The following is a 13,065-nucleotide window of genomic DNA, read 5'->3' on the forward strand; positions in this document are numbered from 1 at the left end:
TGGTCTCTTTGGTTTTCATCTTCTTCTCTAGTATGCAAATGCTTTATAGTATATTTTCTAGTATCCATTTCTATTCATACCACACACTGCTATGCGTATGAGTCTGAAATAAGCCTGTCAGCACTGATGAAATTTCATATTCATGAAAATTTCCAGAGCAATCTCCAGCCCTGGAACACATCAAGGGATTACCTATGTGAATTATGTATGGTGACAGAGAGAAGGGGAAGGCGGTGACAAGAACAGAAGCACTAATTATATATGAGATCCAAACCAGTATGTTAATATTTTTAATCATAGCTTTAATTGAATTGGTTGATGTTGTAAATGCTGCTCATGTGCTGTTGTTTTAGAACCATTATGAACATTGTAGCTCAATATTTTTTCCTACTGCAGTGAAGCATAAGCAATAAGCACTGAAGTTTCATTACATGAAAAATCTTAATTCTTTTAGTTTTTTCTGTTATGACGGAGCTTATAATTGTTATTATTTAATGCTACTTGCTTTTGTTTAATCCTATATTAAACTTTAAGCTGAAACATTTTAAATGAAACAGACTCACAAACTAGTATTGTAATTTATTCTTAATGTACTGGCCAAGAAGCCTGCACACCACCATACCCTTGAGTTATTCATATTTTTTGATGCAAAAGAGAAAATATGGAGTGTTGTACAATATTTAAAGAACCTTGAACTGTGAGTCAGCATGAACACTGCTATGAGGAAGCCATAATGCTGGAAACACAGCAATGACAACGCCCAGACATAACCTTTGTATTGTCGTCAGTTGAATCGATGCACCAGTTAGTATGTTTTATTACAGGCTTGGATATGATTGCCATCAAGTAACATGTCCTGTATCAACCCACTTAGGCCTGATGAAATGTTTGAGTTTATATTTCTTTAAGACTGGAGGAGACATCAGCACATTTTTGATGATCTTACTGTTTTAAGACACGTATCTAACAAACTGTAAATTTACCTCTTTAGCCTCCACTGGATGTCAAAGTTTTTAAAGTTGAGTATCAACATGTACAAAGGCTGGTGGTCTAGGTAAGGAGAGAAACACAGACCCATACTACATCAGTATAGTATTTTAGACGGCAATGAATTCGGCAGCTACCCAGATTATGGTTTGACTGTAGACTTGTTAACTTCAATGGATGAAGGACGTATTTGAGGAGAAGGATGTTAATGACTTGTATTGGGTTAACTAATTATATTAAAAATACACTGCCTGGCCAAAAAAAAAGTCGCCACCAAAAAAAGGTCACACACTTTAATATTTTGTTGGACCGCCTTTAGCTTTGATTATAGCACGCATTTGCTGTGGCATTGTTTCAATAAGCTTCTGCAATGGCACAAGATTTATTTCCATCCAGTGTTGCATTAATTTTAATATTGATGATGGGAGAGTCTGACCACTGCGCAAAGCCTTCTCCAGCACATCCCAAAGATTCTCAATGGGGTTAAGGTCTGGCCTCTGTGGTGGCCAATCTATGTGTGAAAATGATGTCTCATGCTCCCTGAACCACTCTTTCACAATTTGAGCCCGATGAATCCTGGCATTTTCATCTTGGAATATGCCTGTGCCATTAGGGAAGAAAAAAATCCATTGTTTAAGGAATGAGAAGTTACTCATTGCATCAGCTGGGGTTAAATAACTCGTTGCCAGCTGAAAGATAATTGCTCATGCAGTAATTATCCAATAGGAGGCTCGTACCTATTTGCTTAGTTAAATCCAGGTGGCGACTTTTTTTTTTTTTTTTTGGCCGGGCAGTGTATATCATTCAGGACCAGGGTGTCAAAAAACACATATGATTTGGGGCTGAATTATTTCTTTACTATGAGTTATTAACTATCACTTATGCTGTTATTTATGTTCAGCAGTGTGGTTGTTCTGGGATCCCCGTGCCCTTCCGAAAGCCTATGTGAAAAGCAGGAACAGCGTATGTTCCTGCTCTTCCTATGCTGACAAGAAAAGCCTAAGGGAGGGAGAGAAGCAGCACAACCCTGAGCAAAGCAGGCATCAGTAACAAAAGAATGACACAGATTAAGTCAGAAGCAGAATAAAGGAGGAGCTGGGGTGGAGGAGGGTTGCAAGAGCAGCTTGCAGAAAGAGCAGCAGAGCATAGCCAGGGAAGAGCAGTTTAAATAAGGCAGCATGAAAGTGATTGGCCAAAACCGTGCTTAGAGCAAATCAGCTGATCAGGGCTTACATGAGATCAGCTGATCTCAATTATGGCAGCGCCCAACTCTATGGCCTGCATGAACTCACGCTATATCCTGGATTAATGAACTTTAGGGCAACGGTTTAAAGCTAAAGTTAAGTGTTCAAATGTTTTTTTATGTCTCTTTGCTACAGGGGCTGAGAAATAAAGATTTTAATAGACATTGAAATTAGAGGTTGAACGGTTATTGGTAGCTGCATCATATTTGACGTTTACTTGCTACAATGAATGAATTAATCAAAAAGTGTGCTACTTTGGTTCCACAGAAAAGTGTGACTTCCCCTCTGGCTTTATTTTCACTCTCCACACAATGTCCAGGATGCAACACAATCTGATTGGCTAGATGTGACACGAGTACTAGCAAGTCAACACATAATATACTGCAATTCTTAACTACAAATATTGTTTATTAATCTCATGAACCACTAATAATTTGTACCGGCCCTGGAAAACCAATATCAGTTGACCCCTAGTTGAAATCCTGTGTATTTTTTCAGAAAATTCTCAAGGATTTGTAGGTTGTTTCCACAAAACAGAAGATGTTTTTGTGGTCTTAGGTCTAAAGGGGTTACAAACAAAAGATGCCAAGCCAATTTAAGTTTCATTTTGTTGTGTTGTCTTTGTCGATTGTTCCAGCAGAGAGCGAGAGTAAGGCTAGAAATATTCAGACCACACAGTTCATGACTTGCACTGTGTTTGAACAAGCCAGTTGAAAATAGTCCAAGTTCTAAAGTCTGGAGAACTATCTGTCCTTTTCTATCAGTCAGTCTTAAAGGCACAGATGCATCATGGGTAATGCACAGAAATTCTTAGGTACACATTTGGTGCAGAGAAAAGCATCTATGGTTCAATAATTGCTCATAAGAGGGTCAGTCTTTGATGCATTGAAATTAAGTGCATCCTTTATCTTTAAGGTAAATGTAAAACAGCCATGAATGGCATGGGTATTTGGAGCACTAAAACACATAGACACTGAAATACAGTACAAGCAGCACGTGGGCTGGGGATTTAAGGACACATATCCTTGGTATTTGGTAGGCAGTGTATGTGTGTGTGTGTGTGTGTTGGATGCAGAACGTGAGCATGATAGCAGCCCCTCTGGGCTCTACATGAATCATGTGTATTACATAAGACACACACACATAGAGAGCAAGAGAGAGGCAATACACTTGGGATCAGACAAACCCATCCACCCATCTCTCTCTCAAAAGATACTCCTTCTGCTATTTCTCCTACTTACACTCACATTCATTTATTTAAGACGTTTCAGAGAGGAAATCAATTACGCCTTGAAAACATCCAAGAGCTGAAACCACTCCTCACACACACATTTACTTATTCACACACACAGGCCGCCTCCTCTCTGTGGCAAGGACATCTGGCACATTTTCACAAGCTGGCTATGTGAGTGCAGTGTGTGTGTGGGTAGTGTGTGTGGGTAGGTAGTGTGTGTTTGTTTGGGGGGAAGGGACAGGAACATGGAGGGCTAATGTGAGAGGAAAGCTGGCACAAGTAAAGGGGTTCAGAGAGTACATGCCATCTAGAGTATGTTGTACTACTTTGAAGTTGAAGACAAAAACTCCATTTGTCCCGTTAAGCTGATAAATATACGATCTATGTTTACTGTTAATGGCGAGTATAAAATACTTTCAACAACATTCGTTCAAATAAATTTGAAATCCTGATATCTTGCATGTATAACAACAGTCAATAGGGCTCATTCACCAATATCTTCTTACCATGTGCGTCTCTGCTTCTTATATTAAGCAGTGGTTAGGTGGTACTCGGTTTCAAGTCCAGGATTCAGTTATTAAGGCAAAAAGCCCCAAATATAAATCTTTAATAAATGTTCTTAAGAAAAACTTAAAATTGATGAAGGTGAGGTGCTTGTAAGCTTCAAGCATGTGAGGCCCACTGCTCTCAGACAGAAATGCCAAACCTGATCTAAAGGTTACCATGAGATAGTAACCAAAGCTGGCTAACTGTGATAAAAGCACTCAGAGAACTGCAGATGTCATGTCTGATTAAAACCTTATGACAGCGATGTGACCGCAAACAACATCATCTCTCAATTTCACTCAGTAGTGGAGGAAAAACCGTTGTGACTCATTAGGGCAGTGAATGGATTCACAGAGTGGGCGGGATCAAGCTCTCAGCTGCTGCTCAGAGAGCAGCAACCTGACCGAGCCAAGGGTAAAGGAAGCCAATTTAATCTAAGTGACCTGCAAGACGAGGGGAAAATAACCTCAATCATTTCACGAGAGACGGCTGAAGATGGCGGTTCAGTCGATATGCATCCTCTGGGAGTAGAGACACAAAGGGAAACAATAAATAAATAAATGTGTAGGTGTATGCGTCTTACCTGATGCGTGACCATGAGGGAGCAGGGTGAAGAGGAGGAGGAGCGCAGAGGCAGCCAGCCTGTGGGCTAGAGGAGAAGAGGAAGAGGAGGACGGGGCTCTCGTCTGAAACGCTACCATTCCATCGCACATCTTTTCCTCCGGCGACCAGCGAGAGTCCTCTACGGCTTAACCTGTCCAGGCCACAGAGAGGGGAAGGGATAGAGAGAGGGGGAGGGAGGGAGAGTGAGGATTACTATCAACACTGAGCGAAGATTATGTAACCAAAAGCAACACAGAGAGACAGGAGGGAATAGAGGGAGAGAGCTATGAGGGCTGTAGGAGAGAGAGAGAGGGAAAGACCTTCTCTGCACGTCATTAAGTAACAGTTGGTTTACAGAAAATAACGTCATGAATAACTCTGTGCGTGTTTCCTCTTCTCTTCTTTAGGTCCTTGAAACAGTTCCTTTTAAACCACCAAACACAGACGGACAGGCTAAAATTTTCATTTCTACATTTTAAAAAAACACCGGGGACAGCAGCACACAGCAAGTTCCTCTGATCTTCCCTCCACCCTCACATTTGGCTCTGGCTCTAAGATTGAACTCAGTAAACCAGCCTTTACATTCTGCTGTAGATGATGTAACAAGGAAACAGATCCCTGCTGCTGATGAGGAAGCAGCATTTGGCTGAGTGAGGCTATAAATGTGAGAGTGTATTAGAGGGAGAGATATGCAGAGGAAAATAAAAAAAATGTAAAAGCATGTGCATCTTTTGCTACAATCCATATAGCCAGAAGTGGAGCTGCATTCACTGTGACTTCATAAAAACAACGGTTTTGGTGGAGTTTTTGGGTGTAGAGTCACCATTCAGATGGTGCATCCAAACCCAAGTAGTCATACTCATAAAATATAGCAGATACTGTACTCAGTATGAGTATGTAGTCAAGGCTGGAGCCATGTCAGCAGTTTAGTGATATTTTAACATTAATGAAGATGACAAAAGTTGCACAGACTACAAACCAGGCATTGATACACTGTTGAGAGGAGGGTTGAGGAACATCTATGAATATAAAACAAGCTTTTAAAACAATGCAAGAGCAGTTATAGTATCATAAAGTACTCATATTTGTACTCGTTATCAGTGAACACTCAAATGTAAGTAATGATACTCGTACTTGGTCTGGAAGAATGTGGTGTCAGTGCATGCCTCGGCCACTCTATGTTCATTTTGTCGGTTCGTGTCAGGTATCTTGAAGCTAACATATTCAGACCAAACGCTGCAATACTGCCTCCAATCAAGGGGGCAGTGTTGAGCAATGTAAACAACAGTTTAAGCCTGAGCAGCAAAACACAAGGAAGAAGAATCATTTGAAAAATGGCGCAATTTAATAGTTTTATAAAGAAATACTGCTGAATAATGAGTGACTTGTTAGTCATTACAACACTTACATGATGTTAGCTCACCTGGGCACAGAAACAGACAAAAAGAGTCGATACGACTGATATATCGGCTGTAAATAGCAAGCAGAAAGTTTCATCTGCCAATATTGAAATTTAACATTTTCAGCTAATATCTGCCAATACTAATATGCTGATAATATTGTGCATTCTTAGTATGACAGAACAAAGCATCATGGTTATTTATTAACTAAAGCCTATACCCTTCATCTACAACTACAGTAAAATAAGAGACACTGAGAGGTGAAATCACCAACTATAGCATGACATGGACTGATTTAATGGTACTCTATTACATATTGGATTAAATAACGTGAAAAACAAAGGCATGAGAAGAAGAAAAAGTCATTGTACAAACTGAAGGATGTAATCAATCACAGAGAATCCACTGTTGACACCAAACAGAACTCTCCTTTCCTCCTCAAAATCCAAATTATCTCACCTTTCCAAAAGATCACCATGACAACCATAATTTCTGGAAGACTTTACACCTACTAGGAGGTAGGTGTATGATTGAAGTTAAAACTTAGGCTGACATCTGAACTCTCTCAGCTGGTGCAACACCTCAAATGTTAGTTGAGCATTTTTTTGAGCTCAAACACACCTGGAGCAGCCTTGTGTTGAGTTATTAGGGCAGCATTGCACATCAGTTTAATATCTATATGTTTGTGCATTAATGTCGAATGAAAAAAACTTGTCAGAGCTTGTCAAGAGTAGTCATTAGAGACTAAAATAGTGAGGGTGCAGAACTTGACAGTTGAGTGATAAACAGATGCCACACCTACACTGGCTCAGCTGTCACACTTCTCTGCCATATGTTGCAGATTGTTATAAGATCTAGAACTTGATGGATTAATTAAAAGATCCCCATCTAGTGTGAGTTAGAAATAGCTCTTATTCTTTAACCACTCATACAGCCAAGATAATACTGTGTGAGCTAATGATAGATGCTACAAATCTTTTCAAGCTAGTATCAGCCTGGTAAGCTTCTGCTTTAGTCAGTGCACATTTTATAGCTGCAAAATCCTTGTTGCTCAATTGGGCTGACTTTGTATCATTCAAGGGTCTCTGTTACAAGTTTCTGCAAAATACCAAAGAGGGAAAATGCCAAATCAAAGACTGCATTCCTAAGACAGCTGCACAACAAAAGTCAATGAAGAGAGAACATTTAGAGTTATTGTGAGACACCTTGCAACCTCATTAAGAGTAAAAATGCAGTCATATGCACAAACACAAACAATAACACTCACACAAATCTCTCTCCATGTTACCAACTTAATTCGCCTCCTAGAAACATTTGCTGGCTTACTGGGGGATACAATGAGAATTCACTATCATTAAATGAGATGCAGGTGCATACAGTATTGGGTATGTTACTGCAGAGAGGTTGGGATGAAGTAGCAGTGGTTGCATTTTTGTCAGGAACTAGCTTGCTGGCAGGCAGCATATCCTCAAGAGAGGGCGAGGGGCCCATTACAGTTACAGAAGGCTGCTGAGCTAATGGCTACAGTAATGGCATGGCTGCACTTAGAGAGCCGCCAATTTGATTGCAGATCTGCTGTGTAGCCACTGGCAATGCCTCAGACAACCTGGAAGTTTCGTAATGAGGGAAAAGACGGTAAACATACGCACAGACATTGTGTACATAATCTGTAGAGCTGGCACAATCAGTGGCATGGTAAATCAAAAGAAGTTTTCACAGATCATTACCTGTTTAAGTCCAAAACAAGACATAAAAAGGGTAGAAATGTATATGTCTAGAAAAAGTATCACTTTCTATCATTAAGGAAGCTAAAACCAGTGAATGATTGGTATTTTTGTCTGAGAATTACTTTAAGACACACTGTGAGAATATTTTTTTTTTCTATGGCTGCAATTTATTAAATAACTGTAGCTCCAATTTGATGTTACCACTGACAGACTGAATGAAAATAATCTTTAGTTGATGCATAAATAACCCATCTCAAAAAAAAATAAAGCTGCCAAATGCAGGTACTTTAAAATGTCTGTGTGGTTTTATATGCAAACACTAAATCTTAATGTATTCCCTGGTGGTGCATTTGATATCCAAAACGTGTATAATTTATAGCCACAAAATTTCCAGCACACACAGAGTCACAGCAGGGCCCCACACAGCTTGCCACTTTTCTGATGCCCACAGATATATGGTGGAAAATCATACCTGCATGCAGCACAGACAAGTGGGAAAGAGTGACGTAAGCTAGTTTTGGCAGAACAGTTTGAGTACTGCATTGAGCCAAAGGGCAGACAGTCAAAAACACATGCAGGGGATCAGTGCCAGCCATCTGATCCATAGACGCTTTCTCATTTGTCTTTGTTGGGATCAGAGCACTACAGTTAAAGCCCAGTTTACAGATGGTCCTCAGGTTAAGATGTTTTTCCCCCCCAAAGAACATCTTAGGAATAACAAAGTGAAACAAAAGTCAAAGATAGGACAAAAACTAACACGTGTTCTATTCAAAGGCACTTGTTGGGATGTAAATAACCACTTGGGATGGCATTTATAATGCAGAGTTGACCTCCTGAGAGAGCTGAGGGCAGAGTATTGACCAGCCAGAATGTCTGGAAAGTGAAAACTTAGGCAGAATTAGCTTAATTGCTTTCACACCAGAATGTCTGACAAAGGAGAAAGTCATTAACTTTGTGCAAAGCTATCCCACAAATATACAGCACTCCATTTAGAACGAACAAGAGCATACAAGGAACAGATCTTTTACATGCAGCTAATGTTCATACATTAAATTGATTCATAACAGAGTGGGCAGTTTGACAGCAAATAAAGGAGAAATGCGTAAATTTAAAGGGCAATTTTCTTACTCCAAATCATGTTTTCCTGTCAGACATTGCCAAGGAAATTGAGCTTCACATATCACACAAGACTTTGCTGCTATTTTAGACTAAAAAAGACAGGATTTCTGTTCCCTGGGACAAAATGTGAAATCAAACCACATTAAGAAACATAGCAATATGCATCATAGTGACATAGTGTAGCCAAAATAACAGTTAAATGCCTGACATACAGTATATTTACAGTGAAATGGTGCATCTAAAAAAACCCTAATACTTTAAGCAACTATTAAAGTAGCCTACACAAACAGATGTTGCAAGAAGAGCAAACAGTCTGGCACCACACAAATGAACAGGACCACTTCCTTGTTTCATGATAAGTAAAGCTCTGTGTTGCCGGGACTGCTTTTAATAATTAAACAGTGTCAGTCTCAGAAAAGATACACTGCCTTATAACATTTATATGAAGAATTAATGTCAACGGTGTGTGGCACAGGGCTTAATTAGACACCAAAACTAATGTGATCACTTTGTTCCAGCTCAGCATAAAAACAGCATTTTATACGGCAATGGCAGAGACAGGGAAGACAAGCCGTCTGGCAAAAATGGAGGCTTACAACTGTGTTAAAATGGAGAACTTTTGCAGTGCAAAGTCCCAAATCTGTAGCTTATGGTCAGATTAACTTTCTAATAGAGGCGCTCTTATAGGAAGGTAAATCTGCTATAGCAAGACTAAAACAATGCTGCTCTGAAGTTATATGATTTAAAAGGCTGTGTGTTATGCAAGATCATAATAATAACAAATTCAATTTCTCTCAATGGCAACAAGTCTTTGCTATGACTGATGTTACACTTAACCTTGTGCATAACAAAAAGCAGTTGCTGTAATGTATAACTGGAACGAGAGCACCAATAACATCTACAGTCACTCGAATATTGAAATGATGTAACCGACTGAAACATAAGTGTGAGGCATTGATGTCCTAAACAAAAACTACAGCTCCTGTGTGGTGAGAGCTTACTTGGCTTTAGAGAAAGTGTCTTTGAATTTTACCAGTTGGTGGACAAACAACCCAAATTAAGCACCATAAAAAGAACTAGAAGAACTAAGAATTTATGGTTTGCTGTAGCGCTGCTAAAATTAGCAGTGCTACTTGTCAAGTGTGCTGGCCAATGTTTCAGCCCACTGCATAAGAAAGTGCAAAACTTTGTTTAGTCTTCCACCTAGGGAAAAACTGTGCAATTCTCCACTTCAGACGCCATTGAAACTGCAATCCAGCCAGCAGGCTGCTGCTGCAGTTTTTCAGCTGCCCGGGCCCCTGGAATGTAAAGGGAGCCAAGGAGAGCAGCAGTGCAGGCATGTGTCCGGGAACAGAGAGCACTCAGTGTGCCAAAGAAACAGCCGGGAGGAGATTTCCACCCGATAGGCCCCAGCGCTACTGCGGCTGGCGGAGCCCGCCTGGACCTGCGGAGGGAACCCAGAGATGGGGCTCTGCGTGGCAGCACAGAAAGGAGCCTTTGTTACGCAGTATTATGTAGTGTTAAGCCCCACAGCATCCGGGCATCCCTCTGTGCTGCCGCAAGGAAGAAGGCAGAAAGAGTGAGAGGAGAATAAGACAAAAAGAAAGATGACAACGAGAGAGAGAGAGAGAGAACACAAGAAAAGAGAGAAAATTTTGAGACATGCTGTCATGTTCTGTTGACAGTGAAAGGTAGAGAAAGCTGACAATGGGATTCAAGCCAAATTCAGTGTTCTTATCTGTCTTCACAAGATGTTTTCTCTGAGCTGTGTTGTCAAACAGAAAAAGCATTTGAATGCTGGACTGGGAGTTATAAAAATCACACTTTGGCTGCACAATGGATTTTAAATTGAGAACCATTAAAGCTGCCCATTGTCTATCTGCTAGTTCCTCTGTGAAAGCTGGAGTGTGCACAATGTGAAAAACAAAACAAGTCCAGCCAAACAATGGAGGTTGAATTAGTGATTCTGACACTTTAAAAATTAACTCCAAACAGTTGTGAAAAGGAAAACTCTCAGAATGCAGCCCTCAAAAACATGGAACAAACACTATGCATGTAAACACCGGGTATTGTTCAATGCTAAAAAACACTGAACTGAAATCTCACAGGAATGATAAGAGCTTAAAAAACACTACACAACAGTCAGGGCAGGCACAATAATAACACACTGAATTATTACTCTGGCTCAATCCCCATTAAAATTCACATTGGCTTGGTTTTGGGGGACTAAGTGGTGCAATAAGAGAACACAAAGAACATAATTGGTCTGTTTTTAGGCACTGTTCAGCAACGTAGCCCATTGGGGTCCCCTTCAGTGGGTTTTTCTATTTCAATAAAGAGAAAAAACACCTCTGGGGTGACCAATGTGGATAAAATCTGCATTTTGGGCAATTTAATTGTATATAAAAACAGTTAAATTGTCAAACTTAACCATGAATGGACAAAGAAGTATAGTGTACTTGTTTGTTACCATCAAGGTTAAGCATCACATTAATACAGAAATCAAATGGAAACCACTGCTATCGTGCAGATATAGCTTTCAGTGTTGACAGTTGCAAACCAGACAGATCACAAATGTATATCCTCTAACAAAGTTCGATTCTGTCCTCCAAAATAACACGTGACGCACCATGACTTGATGTAAACATTAGGCAGCCTTACATTGGACACAGCATACCAAGACAGTCTCTCAGACAGCACATTAGCCCTGAATACACTGCCGTTCCTGCCTCCATATGTCTCTTTTTCACGTTATGATACTAGACAACCGCACACATTTGGAGTCCCTTGCCCTTTGCCATGCTAAGTCACCTTTCCAACCCTTCCCAGCAAACAGGAAACGACTCCAACTTTTATTGCAACATTAGCGAGGGAGTGGAAATTACAGTGTTGAGGGATAGCTGCGCATTGAGATCATAGAAACCTCAGTAATACGTCTGTAATAGTGCGACTCTATCAAACGTTGTCATCTGCCTTCGTAGCAGCTCTAAAGCGGAGTCACACGCTTGGACACGTGCAACTGTACTGCGAGCTCTTTAAACAAAGACTGTGGTGGGCTGCCAGTAACACACACACTAACACAGTGGGACAGAAACAAAGACAAAACCCTCACTCTTATAAACTAACAGCTTCACACTGGTATTAGACATCACTTTCATTTGATTGACAACATTTATCGCTGTTTTAAATGAGAGCCACTCCTATGATATTGTAACTGCTGGTCACATTATGAACAAATCCAAGAATACAGTAATGCTACAGCTGTTAACAGTTTAAGACATAAATAACTAGCTGCCCAAGCCGGTTTTCTGTTATTTAATTATTCAAACACCTCGCCATTCAAGGGAATGATATCTGAAAAGAACTTATAAATACTGTAGACCTGTCAGAAATATTTAGTAATGGTGACGTTAACTAATGTTAACGTTCGTCAACCGTCACGGCTAGCTTAATTAAGAAAACACTTCGTTAGACGACATAACACAAAAGTGACAACTCGCTTTCCGTATTAGTAGATTAATAAAAGTTAACCTGGCGTTTATAACAACGTTTGCTGTCTTTCTACCCGTATTAACAGAAAAATTGAGGGAGGGGAAAGAGAACGGCAGAGCCAGAGATCTCGTAGTGGCCTATCTGTGCTTAGCTTGCGAAAAAAAAACACAACAGCCAAGACTCACCAACGTAAAGGTTACCAGCGAGCCCTCCTCTCAACGTTTCACATTCGAGGCATTAACGGCCGTACAACATAGAGACACCCAACCCAGAATGACGGGAAATGGTAGAAAAATATATATTCTCTGTCGTCTAGCTCCGTCAGAGCTGCTCTGTTGTTTCCTTGTCCTGGGTCTGCTCGCTCGCAGGCTCTTTATTCTAGGTGTGCGGAAACACTCGCTGTGAGAACTCTACCAGCAGCTGCCTCGTTCTCGCGCGGTCTCCATGGCTACCTCGTTGGAAGGGCGGATCCTAATCTGTCAAGGCAACCGCAAGACTTGCCTTCAAAATAAGAGCACAGAAGTTGGTGTGGAGACAAAAGAGACAAAGAAAAAAATTAAATAGGAGAACATTAAATGCTGCTGATTATTGACTACAATTTGATCTATTATTTTTTTTTATGAGCCATTATAAATACATTTTTTGCAGACGCGTGAAATCTTATGAAAATACTCGTGAGAATGGGCTGCTTAGTGGCGGAGATGCTACACAAT

General features: G+C 40.3%; 1 protein-coding gene across 1 annotated transcript in view; it reads right to left on the bottom strand.

The window, feature by feature from the left end:
- The window catches only part of susd6 (sushi domain containing 6), a 45,578-nt gene extending 32,796 nt beyond the window's left edge, over positions 1–12,782 (bottom strand). The window contains exons 1-2 of the mRNA XM_041805349.1: positions 12,538–12,782; positions 4,595–4,765 (exon numbers count right to left, since the gene is read on the bottom strand). Coding sequence (XP_041661283.1) covers positions 4,595–4,724 — 130 coding nt within the window. The 5' untranslated portion in view covers positions 4,725–4,765; positions 12,538–12,782. The remainder of the gene's footprint in view (positions 1–4,594; positions 4,766–12,537) is intronic.
- Positions 12,783–13,065: the final 283 nt, after the last annotated feature.

Source organism: Cheilinus undulatus, linkage group 14 (genome assembly GCF_018320785.1).
Source record: "Cheilinus undulatus linkage group 14, ASM1832078v1, whole genome shotgun sequence".
Lineage (NCBI taxonomy): Eukaryota > Metazoa > Chordata > Actinopteri > Labriformes > Labridae > Cheilinus > Cheilinus undulatus.